This window comes from Lates calcarifer, linkage group LG20 (assembly GCF_001640805.2).
Source record: "Lates calcarifer isolate ASB-BC8 linkage group LG20, TLL_Latcal_v3, whole genome shotgun sequence".
Taxonomy (NCBI): Eukaryota; Metazoa; Chordata; class Actinopteri; family Centropomidae; genus Lates; species Lates calcarifer.
This window is the reverse complement of record NC_066852.1, coordinates 18,228,153-18,251,813: the sequence shown is the minus strand read 5'-3', so window position 1 is coordinate 18,251,813 and position 23,661 is coordinate 18,228,153. Positions and strand designations below refer to the sequence as shown.

The window sequence follows — 23,661 nt, the reverse complement described above, 5'->3', positions numbered from 1 at the left end:
TGATGGATACACCCAAACAATGTTTTTTTCTTCACTTTACACATCTGCTGATAAGAGTAATAGTGTCTCATATGGCCTTGATCACTTCCTGAGCTTTTGTGTAATGTAGCCCAGTGATAGTATGTAAATCACCTTGTCTGTTATATGTAATGACTCATACTGTAGTTTGGTGGTGTTGATGATGTAAAACGGGCAAAGGCTTACTAAAGAGGTTAGTTGGGAAATTACTGGTAAGCTTTCTGTCTGATGTTGTAAAAAAGTTTGAACTGTTTTGCTGAAGTGCTGGTAAGATTTAGTCTACGACACTACCTGCTGATTGGTCGACTGATGTGGTGGCGATATGCGTTGGTGGACTTTTTATGTGGGAGCTGTGTGAATTCTTCTAGGAACCTGTCATCATCCCATATATGCAATGTAGTTTATCTATCTTAGTTTTGTTTGACTTCCCTGTGTGTAGTGTTTCCCCCCCCCCCCTACTCTAGAATCCGTTTCCCATCTGCTTCTTTTCATCTTTTCAGTCATACTTAGTAAGGATTGAAAAACACCCTTGTGTGTTGTGTTTATAATCTAGGAGGGGGCCGTGTGGTTGATGCATAATCACACTCTGTCAACAGCCTTAAAATCACTGTTGTCACTGGCAGAGCCTGAAGCTTTCGGCTTAGAGCAAGAGGCGACACGCCTGGCTGATAATTTGCTTCTTTCTAGTTTCAAAGCTCTGTAGTTGCTTTCTGTTAAACAAGGTGCACAGCAGACACATTTTGTTCTTTGTCAGGGTGGCTGTTCCTAATGAACGCACACTTGTTCTGTTCAAATGTCTGTATTTTGAAATTCCAGGTGGCAGACAGCAGAACATTTTTATCTCAGTGCTTAAACAGTATACACAGTTGTATTTAATGTTCATGCTGTTGGCGTTGTTTGTCCCCCTGGTGTCAATCCATACATCCATTTATGAGGACGCTGCCCTAAAATAGCTCTCTACTTTTATGTTTGCACTACAAATATTATGCTCAGACAGACAATAAGGGCACAGATGTATGTTTAGCTAACCGTGGTGGAGTCAGTGGCTTGAAGCAGCAGTTTGATAGCAGTGGGATATTACTTAATCCTGATTACACTGTGCATTTGCCTTCATGCTATTCCTGAGAAGACTTTTCTGTTCTTTGCAGATGGTGTCAATGAGCGTCCAGGATGCTTTTAAAGTCAATTCCAAATACTTTTCTGTTTGATTACTGTAGTTGGTGAGGTAGCAGCTGTGCAGATTGTATTGAATAAACCTGCCATAGCACAAGAATATTGAAAAATCGCTATTAATTGTTTCAGATGGGGTACAAATTTACACTGACCATCTGTGCAAGGAGATTATTTGCAAGAGAAGTAGGCTGCGGCATAGTGTCTAGACTAGCCTAAGCCTATTAGAGACTACTTTCTCCACAGGTCATCTCTGTGATGCCCCCTGTTTATGATGTGTGGGGTTTCACTAATGATAGTGCTATTTGTGGTTTACCCAAAAAACTGCGACTCAGAGTAGAGAGTAGGTGGTGGCAGCCTGACAGTATGATTTGCAGTGAACAGTTGGAAACTTGAGCTTGTTGGTATTATTCTAAGAACAGAATTATCATAGCATAAAAAAGACAACTGAAGGGCTGATGGTGTTTCGTTATGCTGCTTCACTTCTGACCGAGACTTAGTTTTAGGTAAATTCTCACAGACTCGTCAGGTGTTTCCTCTATGACCGTCTGCTTCTTTCCTATCCATCCTTGTGAAGCCATGTGATGAGAAGTCACTTTATTTTCCCTCTGCTACATGTTTTTTTATGTTGACTTTTTTGTTGTTGTGCTTGTGTGCCATCAGCAACATGAACCGTGAGGACCGGAATGTGCTCCGAATGAAAGAAAGAGAAAGGAGAAATCAAGAAATCCAGCAGGGAGGAGGAGAGGCTTTTCCAGCAAATTCACCTCTCTTTCCTGAACCTTACAAAGTGGTAAGTTTATTTACCTCCCGCTCACCTTGGGCATGCGATCAATTAGTCAGTTTAGAGGAATTTGCAACAGTGACAGGAAGTGAGCACTGAACATACCATGCTACCAGGAGCATTCATGTCAACACAGCATTGTCGTCACTCACGTCTGTGCCTCTGCTGAGAGGAATGCTTAGCTTCAGGCTTCCGTGGAAAAAAGGAAACCCTCTTCTTTTTTTTTTTTTTTGGTGTCTTCCAACAGGTGTGTGTTCACGTTTTGTATAGTATTTATTACATTGCTTCAGTCTGAAAAAAATCTTTTAGTTGTTAAGGCAGTTAGTTAATCCCATGAAAATACCTACCTTTTACTAGACTTAAGAAAAAGATTTTGTTGCTGTCTAATGAATGAATAGTGCGATTTGGGGTTTTTTGTTGTTTTTTTACAATGACCTTCCTGCAGTCTGAGTTTTGTTTACTGTTGGTGTGGTGAAAGCTAAATAGGGCAAGATGTGCTTTAATATCCATACAGGTTGTCTGAACAAGACCCTCTTACAATGAGAGTCCACCTTCTTTTAATTGAGATGATCTCACACAGATTTTAACAACATGCATGTAGCACAGTATGTGGTTGTGTTGATAATGGGATAACAGTATCAGATGCTTGAATTAGATGATCGTTTGTTGTCAGATAGTCAGCTGTTGACTAACTCTGCAGAAAATACACAATGAGTCGGTTGAATTGACAACACCTGTTCTTGCTTAGCTGTTTTGTAGTGCAGCTGTAGAGGGTAAATGGAGGAACCCACCAGCTTCCCCTCCTCCTGCTCTTCCTGCGCCTTCATCCTATGCTCACAGACACATATATAGATGTAGGCCAGCCAGCTCCCCAGCTCCTGCCCAGCCAGTATAATTGTAAAGAGGATTTGAGTTCTCTGTACTGGTCTAATCTTTGCCACTAACCAGATTTGAGCAGGGCTAAGTGGCTCCTCTCCTTAGCTAAAGCTAGCCATCAAAGCAGCAGTGAGGAATGTGTCCTGACAGGTTGGGGATAGAAAGGGTACCGGAGGTGAGTGATGAGTGCTGGCCTGTGTGTTTTGGACCACAACAAAGTGAAAGGTAAAAAGCTGACATTGGAGAAGGAGAAGTCCTTGACCTTTTCAGAGGAAGAACGGCATTTGTAGCAAATAATTCTGTTGTACGTGTTGGTTCTCATGTTTTTAGAAACTGATTTAACAAAAAAAGGAGGTGACATGTTGGAAAAATAGCCAACTGTTTAAGTCACTGGCTTTTCTACACTTTTTACCTCTTGTCTCCTGCTTGCCTGAGTCTTATGTAAGCCTCAGTTTGACTTCTTTTTTTCCCTCTCTGTCATGCTCCGCTAAGTGGAAGTTTACTGTGTTCTGCATTAAAGGCCATGTGTGCGCGCAGCTGCAGCTGTGGCCTCCCAGATGTAGACCAGCAGAGCAGTAACATTTTTATGGTGCAGAGTTCACGCACTTGTAACTTAGCTGCACAGAATCAAGAGCACAAAATTATTTATTGAATTATTATCATCAAATAGGCCCTTTTAACCAAATTGTGCCAAGATTTAACTAGCTCCAGAAACCAAGCAAAGTTCAGAACTCAGGAAATCAAAAGTTAGTTGAGCACATTTATGCTTTTATGCTTTTTGACTGTATCATAAGAAGCACAAAGACTAGGCAAATAAGACAGTTTAAGAACTGATGACATGGTTTCATTTTTGCGTGTGAAAAAATAGCGGGAGAAAATTAGCAAGAGATGGCAATCCGTGTTTTTTTTCTGTTTCTGTTCTGTTTTTTTCTGTTGTTGAAATGCAATGTTTGAAGTGATGTTTGTAAGGATAGTTCCTGGCTGGCAGGAAAGTACTGCCTCAGGACCGGAGGCTTTTTTGTGGTGCCGGAACCAAAACTTGGAACAATGTCTCTCTAGCCAACATGGAGGTAAAGTTCCTGAGTTCCTAAAAAGGTTCCTGAGAAAGTTTCTATGGATGAAAAGAGCGAAAGAGAGATTCTGAGACAGGATTTTTGTTACAGATATGCAATACACTACACAGTGTACAGCACAGTGTGTATATATTGTGCATGTAATACAATATTTACAGTACAATACAACGTTCTTGTCTTTACAGAATGGTTTTATTCTGCCAACACATTGCAGTGTTGAAATCAATGTCTTTGTAAACAGTGAGTTTGTTGAACAAACTGTGTAATGATTCAGCTGTTCCTAATTTACCTCAAGCACTTTCTGTTTAGTCTTTCTTTTAAGCATTCCCAGCCAAAGTACATGCCAACATCAGTATATGTGATAAACCATTACATCAGCCTTTGGAAATACTCGTACTGAATACTTATAATAATTAAAAAAAAAACAATGGTAGAATGTGTACTGTTCCACTGGAGGTTTGATACAGTCATAATAAAACATGTAATTTGTGCTCGGACTACAAAGTGAAACCGGCCTCCCCTAAGAAAATGCATATTGCTACAGTTCACCAGCTGCACACATGTGAGCCAGGCCGTGCTTAGCAGGAGGTAGTGGAGAGCACATTATGACCAAGCTAGTTACATTTCCTGCCAGCAGATAACGGCTTGCATTTCCTCACCTTCTGTGTGAATCTGTCAAATAAAACCGAGGTCTGAGGCCACATGTGAAACTGGATATTCTGCACAGACTCTTGTCACGGGCAGATTGCAAACAGGTTGGCTGGAACCTGTGGCCTCAAAGTGATTGATTAACCTCTGTGTTGGGACTATTGGGTAGACTCTTATCTGTGTACACAGATGGGTGTGGACTGATCTGGTCTGATCTGTGTGGACTGTTTGATTGGCTGATTAGGCCTCTCTCTATGTTCTGTTAATTATTTCAAATACAGAACTGGTGACTCACAGGATTAAGATGTAATTTGTTTCATCTCATTTTGCTGGTTTTACTGATTTAGCATGTTTTTATGTAGGAGCTATACTTTGTTTCTCTCCATATTCAGTGTTTTTGATTGAAAGCAGTTAACCCAAGTGCTGAACTTGTGCCCATAATGACTGTTTTTTTTTCTCCCCACTCTTCTCTCCTTTCTGCTGTCCCTCTGTTCATTTTTCTCTCATTTATTTTCTGTCTCTTCCCTCTCTGTGACTATCCTTTTTCTGTTTTTTTTCTTCATCATCACACTGTCCTCTGCCCAACCTCTCCTTTTCCCATCCTCTACTTCTCTCTCCAGTCCAGCAAGGAAGATAAACTGTCCAGCCGTATTCAGAGCATGCTGGGCAATTACGACGAGATGAAAGAACCGATTGGTGACACACTCCCAAAGCTTGGCGGTAAACCTTCTAACAGCTCGTCTTCCTCTGAGGAGAAATCAGGCGCACCTTTGTTTGGCGGGGACCAGCGCGGCGTCAGTAGCGGTGGCAGCAGCCAGAGCAGTAAGTGGACTCCCGTTGGTCCCGCGCCAGGTGGATCTTCATCCCAGTCCCAGAAACGCTCAGGACTCCAGGGGGGGCACGGCAGCCAGAGGGGCAACGGAGGCAGTAGCGGCAGCAGCAGTAGCCAAAGACACGGAGGAGAGGTGCGGGAAAAGAAATCAAGTAAACACAGCGTAGGGTCAGAGCACTCAAAGTCACACACATCGAGTCCAGCCAAGGGCTCTCTAAGTTCCTCTAGCAGCAACAGCCACTCACGGAGCTCCTTGTCTGCTGAGCAGCATCACAGCAAGGAGCGGTACCGCTCCAAGTCCCCGCGAGACAGAGAGGCCAACTGGGACTCTCCCTCAAGGGTTCACACCTCTTTCACCAGTGGACAGCACTCGAGTCAGGCCTTTCCCCCATCTCTCATGTCCAAGCCCGGCTCCATGCAGCAGAAACCCACGGCCTATGTGCGGCCTATGGACGGCCAAGAAACGGCAGAACCCAAGAGCTCGCAAGCAGAAAGCTATAGCGGACAGTCGCACAGCAGCACCATGGGAGAGATGAAGTCCAACAGCAAAGCCTCACTTTCCAAACTCAAGATCCCCTCACAACCTGTGGAGGTAAGGCTTCATCTACAGGCCTTCAATTTCATTCTATTTTTAATGTATTCTAAATCCTGCAGCCTATGTTCACCACAAGGGCGTACTGTGTATTTATGTGGCACTTACGATATAAATCTAAAGTAGTGGAGGTTGTATGATGAATAGAAGAAGAGCACTGTTTATGTATGGTGCATACATTCATAATGATGTAATAACTGTATTAAATAACCTCACAACCTAATACACATGGTCTGGTTTGAGTGAACTCATAGTTCTCATAAAACGCATATAGAATGACTCATGGTACTCAAAATGGAAGCCACCCCTCACCTGCTGCACTGACATCATGTTGTTTATGAGCCCATGTGCTGAGCATGATGTTTCTGTCTTTAGGGCTCCGGTGACGCCAACTGTGTCGATGAAATTCTGAAGGTAGGTACAAGATGATGTTTTGCACTAAGCTCTCTCTCTGAGGCGAGCAGTTCATCATGGGTATTCAGAAAATTCACTGCCTCAAGTCAGTGAAAGAGCATTTTGGATTACTCACACCTTACAACTCATTTGCACATTTTTCCCTCTGTGTGTGTGTGCGTGTTTTTTCTATTTTCCACTTTCTTTCAGGAAATGACTCAGTCGTGGCCCCCTCCACTGACAGCCATCCACACCCCCTGCAAAACAGAGCCCTCCAAGTTTCCATTCCCTACCAAGGTCAGCATTGCACCAGTGCCTGTGTTGACAGTTTGATTCAAATGATTGTGTCATGATGAGTTAATGAGGCTTAACTATTTGTTTCTTTCACAGCCAATGCAGAAATATATATAGAGATGGAATTTATTATTGATAAATATGTAAAGTACTCACAGCCAGTTTTGTTTTTTTTTCATTAATGTGTATGTAAACATGCATTCCCACAAACACAGGAAGGAAAAACCCTCATTGATTAATTTCACTTATTCTTAAACTGTTATTAAATTTCTGAAGGATGAAAAAACAAACAGATTCATGAATTTATTATTATTATTTTTTTACTTCAGGACTCTCATCCTTTTCCAAGTGGACACAGTGAGTATTGCACACATCACAGATCCAAACTTTGACACACACAAGTGTTTCCCAAAAATATGTTTACAGCACATATGTTTACATTTTTCTCATTAATATTTTTGTGTGTTTCTTAGAGCGAGGCAGTTCTTCCAAGAGCTCCAGCAGCCACCAGTCCAAAGCTTGCGATGACCAGCCCACGTAAGTACTTCATCCGTTTCCTCTTTACCACCTCTTTCATCCACTGTTTTTCCTAGTATTGATTCAGACACCAGAGAGCAGGATATTAAAACAAATATTTATGATGAGGAAAGAAACCTCACGTAACCAGACATGCATATCTGGCCTCTCTATGTAGACGCATCCAGCACTCCTGACCTGCAGTAGTTACTCTGCTCTAATAAAATACAAAGATTTAATTATGTTTCGTTCCTGTATCTCAGTATGCTGGAGGATGACCTGAAGCTAAGCAGCAGCGAAGATAGTGATGTAGAACAGGACTCTGCCAAGAATGCCTCAAGGAACACGTCAGCAAGGTAAAGCACAGAGCATAGTAAATTCACTTTTGAGAAATTTAAATGCTGAGTTTTTGTTATGACAGTTTAAAGTTTTGAGGCTGCAGTGGTATTTTGGCTTTAATTTTATTAAGTGGTGCTTATTACATTCTGTTGCTCATCTTGATAGAGATGTTGCACTGGTAGGTAACATACCACCCACTGTAAAAATGGAAAGGATAGTAGTATTGTAGGGATATTGGATTATCTTATATTGACAGTGGATCTGCTTATATATATCAAATAATCAATCAGCTTATGTTTAACTGTTGTGTCCTTTTTTTATCATAAGAATGGGAATATATTAAAGAAAGACAATAGTGTTTCAAAGTCTGCTGCCCTTTGAAAAACTATACAAAGTTTTAGACTGTAGGTTTTTTGTTTGATCAGAAGTAGAGTTTAGAGGCTTTCTCCATAGCTGTCGAGGGACCTTAAGTGTGAAAAATGAAGTCAGCAATTTGCATATGTTGACAGTTTTAGAAAGTGGGTCCTTGTTGCTGCAGTAGGTGGTTTGACAGGGTGTCTGTGTAGAATTGTGTGGGATCTCTTGAATGTTTCCCCTGATAGAAAATGTGCTGTTTAATATTGAGTTGATCAAAACATGACTGAAAGTGCATTGTAACTGTTTTGCACACAATATAATATTATCTGACTCCCTCTTCCTGTAACAACAGCAATAACAGTGAAGGAGCGGAGCAATCGAGGGATGACTCCAGCAGCCACAGCGGCTCCGAGAGCAGCTCAGGCTCCGACAGTGAGAGTGAAAGCAGCACGACGGACAGCGAAGCCAACGAGCACCCACGGCCTGCCTCTCCTGAAGTAATGATTTAACTGTAACTTTGTACAAAGCTATAGTGCTGCTTAATATTAATTAGGCCCTGTAATAATCTTTTTTTCAGTGGCACTAACTATTGTTATGTCCACCTGTATTTTGGGTTGAGATAATTTTGAGACATTGTTCTTTCTTCTGCCCAAAATGCCATATTTATTTTTAGATTTTTCTATGATTGACTTTGTTTCATACATGATTTTTGCTCACCAAGGCAGTTTCTTTTCTCTGCCTGTTCTTCTGCACCCATTCAGCCTGAACAACCCATGGCCAACAAGTGGCAGCTGGACAACTGGTTCAAGAAGGCCAAGCAGTTCTCCCCAGCTTCTCCAGTTGACAACAGTAATGTTCCAACCAAGTGCAAGAAAGAGGGCAGAGAGAACAGCTCAGGACGCGGCTATGGTAGCCAGGGAGGGGGGTCAAAAGACTCAGTGGCACCCACCCCAAGTAGGGACCTACGGGCAGCGCAAAAGGGCACAGAGGGTGGCCGTGGCCGGCAAAAATCCCCTGCCCAGAGCGAGGGTGGTGCTAATCCTCGAATCCGCGTGGGTAAAAAACAGCCCAAAAAGTCTGAGAAGCCCCCAGTGGTGGAGGAACCCAAGGGAGGTCTGCGGGTGGAGAGCGAGCCGGCTCCAGAGATACCTCCTCATCGGCCCAAAGCCGCTACTAAGGGTTCCCGCAAACCAAGCATTAAAAAAGAACCCAAATCCTCTCCGAGGCCTACCACCGCCGCTGTCACCACAACTACAGATAAACGCAAGGCCAAGGCACCCACGAAGACTTCACAGCAGAAGTCTCGCGAGTTTGTCGACACGGAGTCTTCGTCGTCCGACTCCGAGGGGAACGACAGCATCCCGTCCTCGTCACAGACGCCCAAGTACACAGAGAGCATCAGGACGCCTGTGTGTGTTTTTTCTCCGATGGAAGAGAAAGAGCTGTTGTCTCCACTGAGCGACCCTGAGGAGCGCTACCCTGCCAGGCCGCCTCAGCAGCAGGTTTTACTAGTGAAGATAGGTCAGTTGACACTGCTCATAAGGATCAGAAGTCTTAGAATAATGCAATGCAAATACTCACTTCACTCTGTGCATTTGTTTTACACTCATGTAGATGGAGTGTACACTCCTGAAGCTTCTCTTTACTTTTTAACTACCAAGTTAAACCATGCATCACCCTTCCCTTCCCTTCTTATTTCCTGCAGATCTCAGTTTGCTGTCCAGGATCCCAGGGCGGCCCTACAAGGAGCCTGCAGAGATAAAAGTGGAGAGGGATGACTCTCTAGACAGGGACAGCAAAGACTTCAGCAAGCAGAACTCTGAGAAGAGCTCTAGCAAGGCTAAGAGGAAACACAAGGTAGAGGATCCATTTGATTTTATTTCTTGCTTTAAGGAGGGTAAAATGTCAATATAAAATGTTCCTTTCACGTAAACATCACAGAATGTTTTTCCAGTTATCCGAAACAGTTATGTTTTATGTATGACCTTGCATCTTGAATGGTGATTTATTTTGAAGGAAGTTGTAAACTTGGGATAGCATCTTCTGCCAGCAGGAAATGTCTTACAGTAAACTGCAAACAAATTTCCATCAAAGCAAGAAACTGCTTTGAGCCAAGGAACAATTGATTCAAATTTGGTGATGATCCAGACCTGGAATTTTTGCCATTAGATGATTGTGCCTTTTTTTTTTTTTTTTTTATAAAAAAATGGCTATGGCTTTTTTTTTTAGCTGTGAAGCTACCAGGGAAAGAGGTTCAGAATTCATTTGATGTTTCCACGTGTAACAGCGATGTTGAAGAACACTGCGCACTAGCAGAGGGTTGTACTGTGCCTCCTGAGAGTTTAAATGCTTGGCTGCAATTTTCTATACGTCTACAGATTAGGTCCTACGGAGGCATTTTACACACACCTATAAATCTTGAGTATCCTTTTAATGTGTCTTTGCTTTTAATTTTCTGTGATCTTTGTATCTTTAGAATGATGAAGATGGCACCAAGCCAGAGAGCAAGCGATGCAAGCTGGAGGAGAAGTCTCTATCTAATCATAAAAACAGCAGTAAAGAGTGAGTATTCTTCCTTTTCCTCCAGGTTGTCATTCACAGTAAACCCTTCTGCACACCAGGAACACTTGGCATACTTGATGTGACAGTAGTTCTTGCCAGATGTCTTCTTTATTCTTATAATTCGCAAAATAAACCCAATAAACTCTGATGAGAGTCATAAAATCGAAGTGTAATAGCTCAGTGACACAGCTTGTTTATTACATTGCAGTCTCTTTAAGCTGCACCTGTTAACCTTTTTTCCATTGACATCTCTGCTATATTGTTAGTGTTGAATTACTTGGAATGTTAATCATTTTAATAACAACAATATTGATTCATATCCATTCAGGTCTAAGAGGTCATTGGAGAAGAAAGAGGAGCCGGTCCCCTCTCCTTCCATGTCAGGTCTGCAGCGGACGCCCAAGGCAGAGCATCCGAGTCGGAAGAGGACAGTCAGCCAGTCATCCACCTCTTTGTCCAGCGGGACCGGAAGTGGAAAGGAGGGGAGCCACAGCACCAAGGGCAGCTCCACCTCCAAACACAGAAAAGGAGAGGACAAGGGACGCAGCACACGCGACGGCAAGGTGGGTGCGGGGTAACCTTACCGCAGGGCATTTGCTGTCCCTGTGAATACCTGGCAAACGCTTTGGAGGCTGTGAAGCACGAGCGCAGTCTTTCATCATGTTTGCCAACTGTGCATTATGTTTACCGGGGGGGGGCACTCAAATAACATAACAAAGCAAGCATGAAAAGAAGTTGTGGGGAGAAGGTTGCGAACATAGCTTGATGGGTTTCGGTGTATATGCTTCAGGTGTATGTTTGCGCATAACATTTAAACATGATGATGAGTATGAGTATAATAAGTATTTACCCTGTGTCTACCCAGCAGCTAGTTATGGAATTATTTTGGTCAATATGTTGTATACGTCCAATATCCAAAGACAGCAGTATATTTCAACCCTCTGACTATTTCACAGTCACCCTTTTCTCCATTTTATCCTCCACTTCAAACACCAGGCCCCCCCTTTTTTTCCTGAAACTTTATTCCCTCTCTCGCTTGCTGTCTCTACAGGAGAAATCCTCAAAGGCCTGCGATAACCAGCTGGCTGTGCCACCGCTCTCAACGGACGGCTCCAAGTCTCAGAGATCCAAGCTGGTGTTTGAGGACAGGTAAGAGGAGCTCTTTCCACTGTGGATAACCCCACAGTGGGACATGCAGAAAGAACTGCTGTGGGGATCTAGGGTTGCCTTTGATGCGTAAAGCTGTAGAGGGTTGGGGAGGTCATGAATAGATGTGCCTGCATGCAGGAAAGATGATGTAAATTTCCATTTTAAAAGGGTCTCTGCTGGGAATCTCTGTCCTTTTCACGCTAGTAAAGAAACAACATAGTCTTGCTTCTTATTTTTGTGTCTTTTTTTCAATGGTTCTATGTAAAGGAAGAATCAATGATTAAGGAGATGAGAAATGTTTTTATGTGCACTTTTCAGATTCTGGGCAGTTTCATGAAAGTATTTGTTAAATGGCTGGGCTTTTTAAAATATATTTCAGAGAAGTAATCAGATTTATTTAACATCTTCATCTTTGTTTCAGGGTCCATTCTGCTGATCACTACTTACAAGAGGCCAAGAAACTCAAACACAATGCAGATGCACTGGTAAGAGTGAGAGCCTTAAGGCTATTTACATGTGTAATTGAGATGTCATGGTATCAGCTGCAGCATGGGAGGAGTAGAAAACAACAAAGCCTAATGTAAAGCCAAACACACCCTGGTGAGATTTTGCATGGAGCTTAATGCTGACTTGACTAGGAAATGTACCTCAGTTTCTATGGCCCTTTGTCCCCCCCCGTGTGTTCTCACAGTTTGTGAGCGAAAACATACATGCTTTTGTTACCTGGTCACTGTAACTTGAGTTGGTGGCTATATTTAACTGTAGGTCTGCTATCAGGTACTTACCTCGGGATAATGAGATACCTGATTGTGCTGCTGAAACAGATGGGAAAAGAAATGTAATGTGATTTCATTTTTGCTGTCCCTGTTCCTTCTTTTACAGTTGGACCGTTTTCAGAAGGCAATTTACTACCTGGACGCTGTGGTGTCTTTCGTTGAATGTGGTAATGCTCTGGAGAAGAGCGCCCAAGAGGCCAAGTCTCCCTTCCCCATGTATGCCGAAACTGTGGAGCTTATCAAGTAAGTAAGAATGAATGAATGAATACCTTCAACCATAGCTGTAGCCCAGCTGAAGGCTAGATTAGCCACTATTAACGTAACACTTTCAAATCTCTGAATAAAACTGACAGCGGTCGAGTTTTATTGTGGGTAATATAGGTGCCAGGTTATAATAAGGAAGATGGATGTTTGGGGAAAAAGCTGTTCAGTTTTGATCTGTGTATTTAATGTAGCTATTGCTGAAATAAAATGTTTCCACAGTGACTTGAATGTTTGTTCTGTCTGTGTGTACAGATACACTATGAAGTTAAAAAGCTATATGGCCCCAGATGCTACTTCAGCAGACAAGAGGCTAGCTGTGCTTTGGTACGTATGCTGACTGACATCAGGTGGTGGATTTCCTTTCAATGTGGTAAAGGTCTTTCATCTCAGAATCCTTGATTTTTGAAGAACTGTGTATTTAAGTGGTCCACATATCTCTTGATTATTGCTTTCATTTTGGAAAGTTTTAGATCAATAATCACCCATTTCTTTTTTCAGCCTACGATGCCAGTCCCTCCTCTACCTGCGGTTGTTCAAGCTGAGGAAAGACAGTGCACTAAAATACTCCAAAACACTCACTGAACACTTAAAGGTACATATGTTTCCCAGAAACTGACATCTTGTTTTTCTTGGCAAACCTTCAAAACCACAGGAACCCAATATAAATTCCATGAATCCAGTTATCCTCTGTGAATGCGTAACCTGCTTCCCCTCATTTTGTTTGACAGAATTCTCTGAGTAACACCCAGGCTCCCTCTCCTGGAATGGGAAAGTAAGTCATATCCTCCTTTTGCTAGGAGATTAAAATTAAGTAACTCAAATGAAAACCACTGGAAATACAGTTTATTATATTATCTATACATATACTTCAACCTGTTGTCAAATATTTTTTGCATCTTGTTGTGAGGAACATTTTGAAGTTCCTTAGTCCTATTGGGCAGCAATTAGATACATGAAATAAACTGGATAAATACTGCTATCGATGATTTTTCATTTTGTGCTCAAGTTTGCTTAAATATCAATGCCACGTCTGTCTGTTTCTGTTTCCCGATGCAGTAAGGCAGCGGGTATGCCCTCTCCAGTGTCTCCCAAACTGTCCCCGGGCACGGCCGGTGGCTACTCGTCAGTCAGCAACAGCAGCAGCGCCAGCTCGTCTGTGACCATACCTCAGCGTATCCACCAGATGGCTGCCAGCTACGTCCAAGTCACCTCCAACTTCCTTTACGCCACCGAGGTTTGGGACCAGGCTGAGCAGCTGTCCAAAGAGCAGAAAGGTAAACCTAAAAAACTAGGTTTCACATAAGATTTTGTTATTGTTAGGTTTTTTTTGTTTGTTTGTTTGTTTTGTTTTGTTTTTTTTCTCCTTCAAATGTTAATGCCCAGTTACTTGTATTTCATTAATTTAAAAAATAAAACTGTAATGGTGGCATGTGCCCCCCAGACACGTCCATGTGACTGTTACTATAGCAGAATGCACTGTATAGCATGCAGCAGGACTGTGTATCAAGAACCTGTTCTGAATCAGCTGAACTGGCTCCAGATATAACACTTAACACCATAAACATTTACTGTGATGTCTTGTCAGGAATGTCCGAACAACTCTGCAACAGCTGCTGCATTTCCACAGGGGTTTAAACTATACTCAGTTACATTTGAACAAACTATGTTAAAACAGACTGTTTCAGGAAGAATCAGTAATTCATTTCAATATTTGCAGCATCTTGTTGTAGGGAGACCATCTCATCTTGTATCATATAATTATTATCAATATTACTTTAACTGAGGATATGATTTGAAATACTGTGATATAAATCTTCTATCTTAAACCGCCCTGAGCTTGCCTCATAGTTACTGGCTTTTAAACTGACACTGCTCCCTGTCGCTGTGTCTTTTGTTTTACCAGACTTCTTCTTGGAGTTGGACAAGGTGATGGGTCCTCTGATCTTCAACACCAGCAGCATGACAGAACTGGTGCGTTACACACGGCAGGGCCTCCACTGGCTGCGCTTGGACGCAAAGCTTATTCCCTAACGAGGACTCCCCTCACCACCACCACCACCACCACCACCACCCCCACCCCCTCCCCTCCCTCCCCTCCCCGCCTGCTGCTTCCACACAAACACCCACCACCTCAGCCTCTTGTGCTCAGCAACATGTGCTCAAAGACGCATATCCTCAACAACACACAAACACACACAGGCACACAGATAAACAATGTACTGTATGCACACACACACACACACACACACACACACACACACACACACACACACAGTCCACCTCTGGTCCTCCATGTACACACAGGTGATGAACCTCTCAGACATATCTCCAACACTGTGTCCATTTTCTACACCAGCTTGCCAAAAACACTGAGCAATCTAGAAAACATCTCACACCTTCGACGGCACCACACAGGGAGAAGCATCGAAAACAGCACCACAGGAATCAAAAGAGCTTATCGCCATACTTCATATATTGGCATTCTTACAAAATCTTTGAAGGCCATGTTTTTAATCTCTTTGGCATGGAAGCTCTGGATGAATTATTTATTATGAATACACTAAAACTGGGGTTTGGTTTATAGGCTACTTTGGCTTTTAACTTTTTCTTTTACTTTGTTTCACCAAAGTACCTCCCATGAACACCAAAGGTGCTTTAAAATGAAGGTTTCTCTTTATCATTTTTGTGCCTTGTATGTGAGCTACAGGAAAACAAACATCATATCTGAATAAATTATTTTTCTTTTCCTCCTTTTTTTCGTTGCTACAGCCACAGTTGTCATTTTATGCTTTTTTCCAAACATTTAGCAATTAATGGAAGCTGGCAACAATTATGTGTTTTATTGCACTCTGCAAGTCAAGTCCTCTTAACACATTTGACATTTTAGAGCAAAGATGGTGTGGGCCACTACTAATTAATCTTCATTGGTCTTTCCTTCAAGTCTCTAGGCAGGTTAATCTTGGAGCATGCCCACAAGGTTTAAGGACTGTAGGAAGGGCTACTGTGCACAGCAGATTAATACTTCTGACACACACGTAAATATATATATGCGCTTCTAGAAGTTATATTGACCAGTGTATGTTTTTAAACAGTGTCATTTTATATTTCTGAATCATGAACTTCTATTTCACCCTGCTAGAACATGAAATGTTGGTCAGTTTGTTCAAATCACTTTGGTCCAGTTGGATGTAAGGAGCAGCTTGGCCTCTAGGGGCTGCTAGCGGGGGCTTTTAGACTCTCAGCCTTAAAGAAATTGATCATGTTAACATTCAATGTAAGAGATTTGCTGCTTCTTTGAAGCCTCAAAATACAAGTCTCTTCTTATGAAATGTTTTTACCTGCGTAGCTACATTGTTCACTGAGCAGTTTTCTCAAGGAACAGTCACTTCCAGTCAGTGTTATTCTTTTTTTTTTCTCTTTTGTCTTTTTTTTTTTTAGATTCCCTTGTTTGCTCTGAGTGCATTTTTCTAAGGAACAGCAGGGAGTGTCTTAAGTATTGAAGATCGTATCCAGTTACGTATACAGTGCAGTTATTTACATCACAGTTTATAGAAACTAGGCCTGTGTGACCACTAATTTGGCACAACAAAAGTAAATTCATCTGAAGAGAAAAGAAGTTCTTCAGAGAGACAAACTTGCCAGTGATGCAGATTAGCAGTGTTGCAGTTATATAACAAAGACTTTTAAATCTATGATTATATATTTCAAATAAGAAGTATAACGGCCAATATAGATTTTATTTATATACCAAGCAGTCTTTTTTTTTCTTCTGGCCAAGCATAAGTATAACGTTTCAAATAAAGTTTAAAACAGGGTTGAACAGGGGTCATAAGATGCAAAGTATTTGTATATGTAATTGTTCCTATTTAAATATTAACACCTTAATCATACTTGTATTACAAGACAGTAGATTTAAAATGTTTAAGCTAGTTGTTGTTAATATGGTTCAGCAGGCAGCAGGGGAGAAATGACAGTAACTGTTGTATGTCAGCTGTCCAGATATGAACATTTTTCTGTTATTTAAAATCACTGGTTGTCATCAAATCAAATGGTGGATGTCTGTGGTTTTGAATGAAGACTTTTCAGTTGACATTTTGGTATTTGGTCATGGTCAGTGACACGATGGACTTTCTGGTTTATGGTTATTTTAAGCCCACTTCCTATTAAAACATGCTGGAAATTAAAGCCTGGACCAAGTAGTATCCATAGAAACTATTACTGGCTGATTTTGTTATGGAAGATGAGTTTGGATAAGACTAAAGTGCCAGACAGTTAAAGAGCTGTCTAGTCTTTAACTTTATTGCACTTTCCCTGTGTTTTAAAACTTAAATTTGGTAAATTTGGTGGTTGACGCCACCACTTTCATCTCAGCGAAACTAATCTTTAGGATTACTATGTGGCCCAGGTTTTATCTTTTTTGTTGTGTTTTGTATTTTCTTTCCTTCACTGGCTCCCTGGCCTTTACTGTAGGAGGGGATACTGTTATTTCCTCTTGCACTTGAAAAAGAGAAAGTCAGAGGAGGTATTATTTTAATCTATGCAGGATTTTTACAAAAAAAAGGATCTGTTTCTGTGGAAAAAATTTAATTTTTAGGCTTTGGGATTTTTTTCCCCCACTTTTTTTTTCGCCTCAGCGAGAAACCTGTTTAACTCAAGTGTCCAATGCCTTTAGCTTTTGCAATTTTTGTGTACTGGTTTAGTATATATGTGTATATAGATCTGTTTTTATAACCAAACACCAATGGCTTGAGCCATTTTGTACTTAAAGCTGGAGGACACTTTTCTCATAGGAAATCCTCTGTGGGTTTTGCCAGCCCAGTCAATGTCTTCATACACTGGTACACTTTGTAAGTACAGGTCCGCGCCTCTTGTAGTCAAATGTAAAAAATTTAGCATTAGAATAATTTTTAACTGTTTGCTACTCACACTTATTTATTTTTCTGCCCCTTTGCTTAATATTTTTTTTCTATTTTGCCTTTTTAAGGAGTACCATTTTATGAAATAGGAAGATGTAAATGTATTGGGGTTGTTCATGATGAGATTTCATTGTAAGTAGTAATTAATATTAATTCTAACTTTAAAGAATCCAGGGTAAGATGAGGTTTTTTTGACATTCAGTAGGATGATGTTAACACTTGCATGTTTCTATTTAAATACAATTGTATAAATTGTAAATATAACATTTCTTTAAGGGTGAATTTCTACTACAGGTTGACATTTTTATTAAATTTAAAAATCTTGTAAATACATTTGTGAGATACTTTATGCACATTTTTTTTCTCTGTGGGCTTTTCTGTTTTTTCCTCTTCTTCTTCCAAGCTGTTACAGATGACATCTCAGTCTCTTTAACACTGTATATCAAATTGATTTCTCAGTCTTTTTCTTCCCGTGCTCGTATACATGTCTTCTGCTTCACTGTCTCTCAGTATCATGTCTCCACATAATCATTAATGTCTCTAGATCCAAGTGCGAATATTTTGTCTTCTCTGTATTTGATATGGAGGCGCGTACTTTTCATGAAATGTATATTGTTGATCTCATGGGATGGATGGATGGCGTGTACAGTCCTGTTATGTAAAACCACGTCTGTTTCTTCCTCGAGAGAGAGAGAGATGTATTTACTATATGTCCCTTTTGAACAATTGGTCCAACATGTCTTTTGAAACAGAGGTATTTCTCTACACATCAAAACAGTTGTAGCAGTTTATACAGTATGTTGTATAACACCTTTTTTTCTAAAAGTCGTCTCTAAAGTGAGACCCGCAGCATACACTATGTACAATAGTCTAAATTGGATTAGTTTTAAGAGAACTGATGATAGAGATACTATATATGATGGATGCAATATGATTAAAGGTACTCATTGAGTTTGATCTTCAAACTTAGGTTATGTAATTTAAAGCATTCTTGTGAAGTGAGTATTAATTGTGACTAATGAGAGTCTGTCCTGAATATTCTTTGTATTTTGCCGTATTGAGAATAAAATATATATGGATATGTTTAATGGAGCTTGTTTTATTTTAGCACCATGAGATCGCCTGCTTGAAGCAACTGATGCTTTCATTTCGTGATTTATCACTTTGTGTTATTACTGTATGCAAGGACATAAAACCTTTTAAAAACTGATATTTCTTAACTTGAAAGTCATTGAAAATGAAAAATAAACTTAGAAAGCTTAGAAAGAAGTAGGTACGTGAAAAGAAGTAAGCCTAACTCTTTGACTGCCTAATAAAGACTACAGACTTTCTGTGGTTTTCTATGATTTACTTAACAATAAACTTGTTTGTTGTTGTTGTCATTACAATCACTTTGGCTATTAGTGGCAGTCGGAGCACTGTGGTAGAAGAATAAGCAATAATGACATTATGAACAGGGAGGAGTGACTTTTACATGTTTTAACTGGGATATTATGAAGGCTTCCAGCTATCCAGCACTTTGTGTTTGTTTGTGTATATATATATATATATATATATATATATATATATATATATGTATGTATGTCATATACAGTATGTGCATGTAACACATAAGAGATCTCAGTTGTGTAAGATGTGAATATACCCCATTACAAGTAAAGGCCCCAAATTTTTACTGAAGTAAAAGTATGTTATGAGAAAAATGTAAAAAAGTAATTCAAGTATAAAGGTTCAATCACAATCATTTTGACTGTTAATGGTGGAGTAGTGTGGTGTATATATTGTACTGTATTATTACTAATGCATTAACATATAGGCAGCATTTTAATAATAGTAATAATAGCTGTGGTTGACCTAAAATGGAGTTTTTATTTAGTGTATGAAAAAATATATTTTCACTAGCTCCATACAGGTTTTTAAACTAGTCCTGTGTAAAGTAACTAACGATACTAACAATAGTTGTCAAATAAACAGAGTAAAAGTACATTTTCAAGTATAAAGAAAATTAAAAGTACAAGTATCTCAGGACTGTACTTGAGTAACTGTACTTGGTTATGTCAACTACTGCTTCCCCAGGTATGATAGTCATGATAGTTGGTGTTTCAACAAGAAATAGATGTTGCTGAGTTAATCTTTCTGTGCATGAAACAAAGGTATTCAAAGTAGTTTATATAGCTTTGCATTGCAGAGCCTCTTAGAAATGATTAGCTGCTTTCAATCCACATTGCGCTGCCCTGAGAACATTAACTCTTGTGTGGACTGATATTTTTTCATTGTCACTTTGTCTTTTCACATTTTCAAATTTTTCATTTTATTCTGAGTGTTTTTCTCTCTGTCTCTGTATTTATAGTTTATGGTTCTGACATTTAAAAGAAAGGCATTTCTTTAGTATTGCTCACAAAGCAGTGGTGGAAAGTAACTAAATATGTTCTCTCATGTACTGTATGTAGTTACTATTAGTAATATAGTCCACCTCAACCAACTACAACATTAAAGTACAGTTATGTAGGCTGTAATTACATCAGTAATAATGATCCATTAATAAATACTCCAATGATATATGAACGATTATGCACATTTTCTCGATTACAATTTCACACGTTTATTCAAGTAACATTTTTAATGCAGGACTTATATTTGCATTCTTGCAAATTATATAAATTTTAAACTCACATTGTGAAATAACGTGCCACCCATCACTAGTCAAATACAAATACTCGCAGACTGTATATACTGCACAAAGACATGTATATTGTGCATAACCACCTTCATATTGTAATTTCTTACGTTACTTCCATAATTACTTCTACTTAGGTAACTGATTCAAGTACTCCCTCCACCGCTGACTATAACTTCTCCGTCTCTGCCGTAGCCTGTAGAACATCAAAACAATACAGAGAAATTCCAGCTTTCACTGCTCCTCCATTAACACGGACTGACCAATAGGATGTCGTGTATTCCCAAAGTGCCCGCCTCCCGCCGCATCTGATTGGTGTACTTGCTCCTCAATTACCTTTCATCCGCTTGTCTCTCTCCAGGGAACAAGGTAAGCTAACTTCGAGCGGAGGAAAAGGAAAGCTCATTACCGGCGGGAGGGGGTTTTGTGAGACACGCCAGCCATCGATAGATAAAAGTGAATTCTGCCTGTCAGTGTATGTCAGTGTATATTTTGTTTTTAGCGTTATTCATTCGAGATGAGGACTCAAAGATTCCGAGAGGACTACAAGTTGAAAACCGCGAAGTGACCGGGAATCATCAGGTACGTGAAGGGGACTTTGGTAGCAGCAGGTGCATCTAGTATCGCTGTGGTAGCCCGGTTTCGGTTGTCAACTGTCAACCTGTTGCTCACTATTTCTATGGATGGTCATAGGGATAGCTTTATTAAACATATAACAAACATCTATAACAAACTTTTTTTAAAAAATATATAATTTGTAACACGTCTCATGGGGTGAAACAGACGATGTTACGGCTGTTCTCAGTTCAGTTGTGTTAGGAGCTAACGTTAGATAGCAAAAACCCCTTGTCACTGAGTGATATAACTTGACCCCTCTCTTACTGAATTATTTATTTGATATCGTTTTATAACTAAGCAGGTCTTTTGTAAGTGTTGTTATTATTCTTATACCATCCTAAGATTTCCTACTGGTGCAATGATTGGTGAAATGAGGTCGATTAATCGCTCACGACATAAAATGACTCGGCAGCAATTTTGATAATCGCTTCATCACTGGAGTGATTTTTAAATGTGCCAGAACTTTACTTGTTCACACGCCATATTAGGTTTCTCTGTTCTTAAACTGAGTATTTTTGGAGTGTCGATCAGACAAAAAACGATGTTTGTGATTTTACAATTAATCACTTAATTAATAAACCACTGGGAGATCAATTGATAATGGAAATAATTGTTAGTTGCAGCCGTAGGTGCACAATTTCACATTTACTCTTATGGTGTAATGTTGTTTTTTTAATACCAGGTCTGTTCTCAACAGTTAATAATGGATTGCAAAATTGTGTTGCTTTATTGATGACGAATACACAAAAATGGTATCATCTGTTAATCTTTTAAGTCATTTATCTTGTAAAATTAAAAAAAAATCTGTTTTTACCTGAAATATTTTGGGTGTTTTGGACTTGTAGTGGGACAAAACAAACTATTTTTAGACATTACCTTGTGCTCTCGGCAATACAACTGACAAATCAAGCAATGATGAAAATTATGTTTAGTTGCAGCACTGTAATGGATACTTTGGACAGGAGGGAGACAAACAGCAACCCAAATTACTGTTATCACCACATTTAATTGCCATTGGCATACTTTTTGTGTTGCACATTACTTATGCAATGCCTGTTGTATGCCAGAGTTGTGAGAACAACATAGTATTGTCCTTCCCTAACCTTACCTCTGTGCCTCAAATTGATACCTGGCCCTGAATTATGCACAGGAGGGCCTCTCTTCCTAATGACTGAACTATGTTTTATTTAAAGTGGGAACAAAAGGCGCCACGGCCGTGGCAGGGTTGCTTTGGGGGAAACCAGACACTGGTGTTTTGTGCTGTGGCTGAAACTGAAGCACTCATGCAGTGCGTTGGTCAGATGGTGGGAGCAGGAGGAGCACACTGGCCTCTCTGTGTGCTGCTGCTGGATGCCGTGCTCCGGCCGTTGACCTGACTCAACTCTGCTGCACCCACAGAGTCTGACCTGGAGGCTGCAAAGAGAGAGACTTTTAAACAGAAGTCAGTGTGGAGTAGACGTGCATGTGGGTGTAAAGCATGCCCATGTACACACATAGCAAAGACAAGAGACTCATATGTGCACTGAGGGAGGAAGAAACACAAGAACCCAAAGGCCGCCATTCACCTTCTATACACAGGCACCCTCATAAACACCTGTTGATCCGAAACTCATCTTATGTTGCACTGCTTAGATAGTTATGCACCAGTGGATGTCAGATACAGTACTGACTCAGCGACACACTGCATAACTTGGCTTGAAACTAAAACATACAGACGTGGCAAAATACACATTTGGTAATAGTTGCATACAGGTGGTATGTATGCTTGAATAGGTGGTGTGTGTGTGTGTGTGTGTGTGTGTGTGTGTGTGTGTGTGTGTGTGTGTGTGTGTGTGTTTGTGTTTGCAGGAAGATTAGAGAGGAAAGGAAGCCAGAAACAAAAGATGGAAGCAAATAGAAGGGCAAGGCTATAAAATAGAGTAGGGTCACAAAGCCATGGGCCATACATGTAAACTTACCCTGGGTGTTGAAACATGAGCTCTTTCTGTCTCTGTCTTTCCTCCTCCTCAGGAAACAAAAAATGTGTGCTTGGTATTGGAAAAAGCAGAACAGATTCGTATAGTGCAGTTATTTTGGACATACTTTTGCATGCTGCTGTAACCATACCCAATTTTCAGACACAGAACAGCACTACTCAGAGTGTGGGGATCTGATATTGTGTGTTGTCGTTTGACTTGATGGAACTGGTCGTCTTTTTAACAGTGGAAAATTACTCATACAGTGCTCGAGTGTGTGGTTTTGACTCGGATGTTTACATTCTTGCTGTGACCTTTTGCACAGCCCACCTCTGAAAGGATGAACTAACTGGTTTGGCTATGGGGGTTAGATTAAGTTCAGATAGGTTTGCAGAATTGCTGCAGCAATAAGAAACCAAAACTTCTTTTGCAAAATTGTGGCTGAATTTGGTCCAAATGAAATGGTTGGATTGCACAAAGCTGATATTTGATTTCAGATTAAAAACAACCAATGAAACCCTAGAAATAAAGCAGCAAATAATTGAAGGTCTTTATTAAATGACCTAATGCAGCTGTAATTAAATCATTATCATTCTTTATGGTTTCACTTTGAACTCTAGTGAAAGTGTCAGTGACATAATAGAGAAGGATGTAGCAGGAACGTGTCAGAGGTATAAATCAGTTAACAGCTCATTGGTTTCCGTTATTCTTATCTGTATTGTTTACATATTCCCGTAACATAAGTGTGATGTTGTAGTAATTCCACCTCTCCCTTTGTACCTGGCATTATTACCTGCATGTGAGGCTTTCACTGGCATTGTTGGTTCCAGGAAAATAAATCTTTATGAAGGA

At 40.3% G+C, this 23,661-nt stretch overlaps 2 protein-coding genes across 4 annotated transcripts in view; both read left to right on the top strand.

Moving 5' to 3' along the window:
- Positions 1–18,647, top strand: part of aff4 (AF4/FMR2 family, member 4) — a 29,745-nt gene extending 11,098 nt beyond the window's left edge. For both annotated transcript variants that reach the window (XM_018691485.2, XM_018691484.2), the window contains exons 2-21: positions 1,852–1,981; positions 5,190–5,993; positions 6,369–6,407; positions 6,597–6,683; positions 7,010–7,037; positions 7,154–7,217; positions 7,460–7,552; positions 8,245–8,389; positions 8,654–9,413; positions 9,598–9,749; positions 10,369–10,454; positions 10,783–11,017; positions 11,506–11,603; positions 12,025–12,088; positions 12,486–12,622; positions 12,896–12,967; positions 13,142–13,235; positions 13,372–13,415; positions 13,700–13,917; positions 14,547–18,647. In XM_018691485.2, coding sequence (XP_018547001.1) covers positions 1,856–1,981; positions 5,190–5,993; positions 6,369–6,407; positions 6,597–6,683; positions 7,010–7,037; positions 7,154–7,217; positions 7,460–7,552; positions 8,245–8,389; positions 8,654–9,413; positions 9,598–9,749; positions 10,369–10,454; positions 10,783–11,017; positions 11,506–11,603; positions 12,025–12,088; positions 12,486–12,622; positions 12,896–12,967; positions 13,142–13,235; positions 13,372–13,415; positions 13,700–13,917; positions 14,547–14,674 — 3,474 coding nt within the window. In that variant the 5' untranslated portion in view covers positions 1,852–1,855 and the 3' untranslated portion in view covers positions 14,675–18,647. The remainder of the gene's footprint in view (positions 1–1,851; positions 1,982–5,189; positions 5,994–6,368; positions 6,408–6,596; positions 6,684–7,009; positions 7,038–7,153; positions 7,218–7,459; positions 7,553–8,244; positions 8,390–8,653; positions 9,414–9,597; positions 9,750–10,368; positions 10,455–10,782; positions 11,018–11,505; positions 11,604–12,024; positions 12,089–12,485; positions 12,623–12,895; positions 12,968–13,141; positions 13,236–13,371; positions 13,416–13,699; positions 13,918–14,546) is intronic.
- Positions 18,648–20,593: 1,946 nt separating this feature from the next.
- The window catches only part of shroom1 (shroom family member 1), a 33,216-nt gene continuing 30,148 nt past the window's right edge, over positions 20,594–23,661 (top strand). For both annotated transcript variants that reach the window (XM_018691483.2, XM_018691481.2), the window contains exon 1: positions 20,594–20,818. The gene's annotated coding sequence lies outside the window, so the exon portion shown is untranslated. The remainder of the gene's footprint in view (positions 20,819–23,661) is intronic.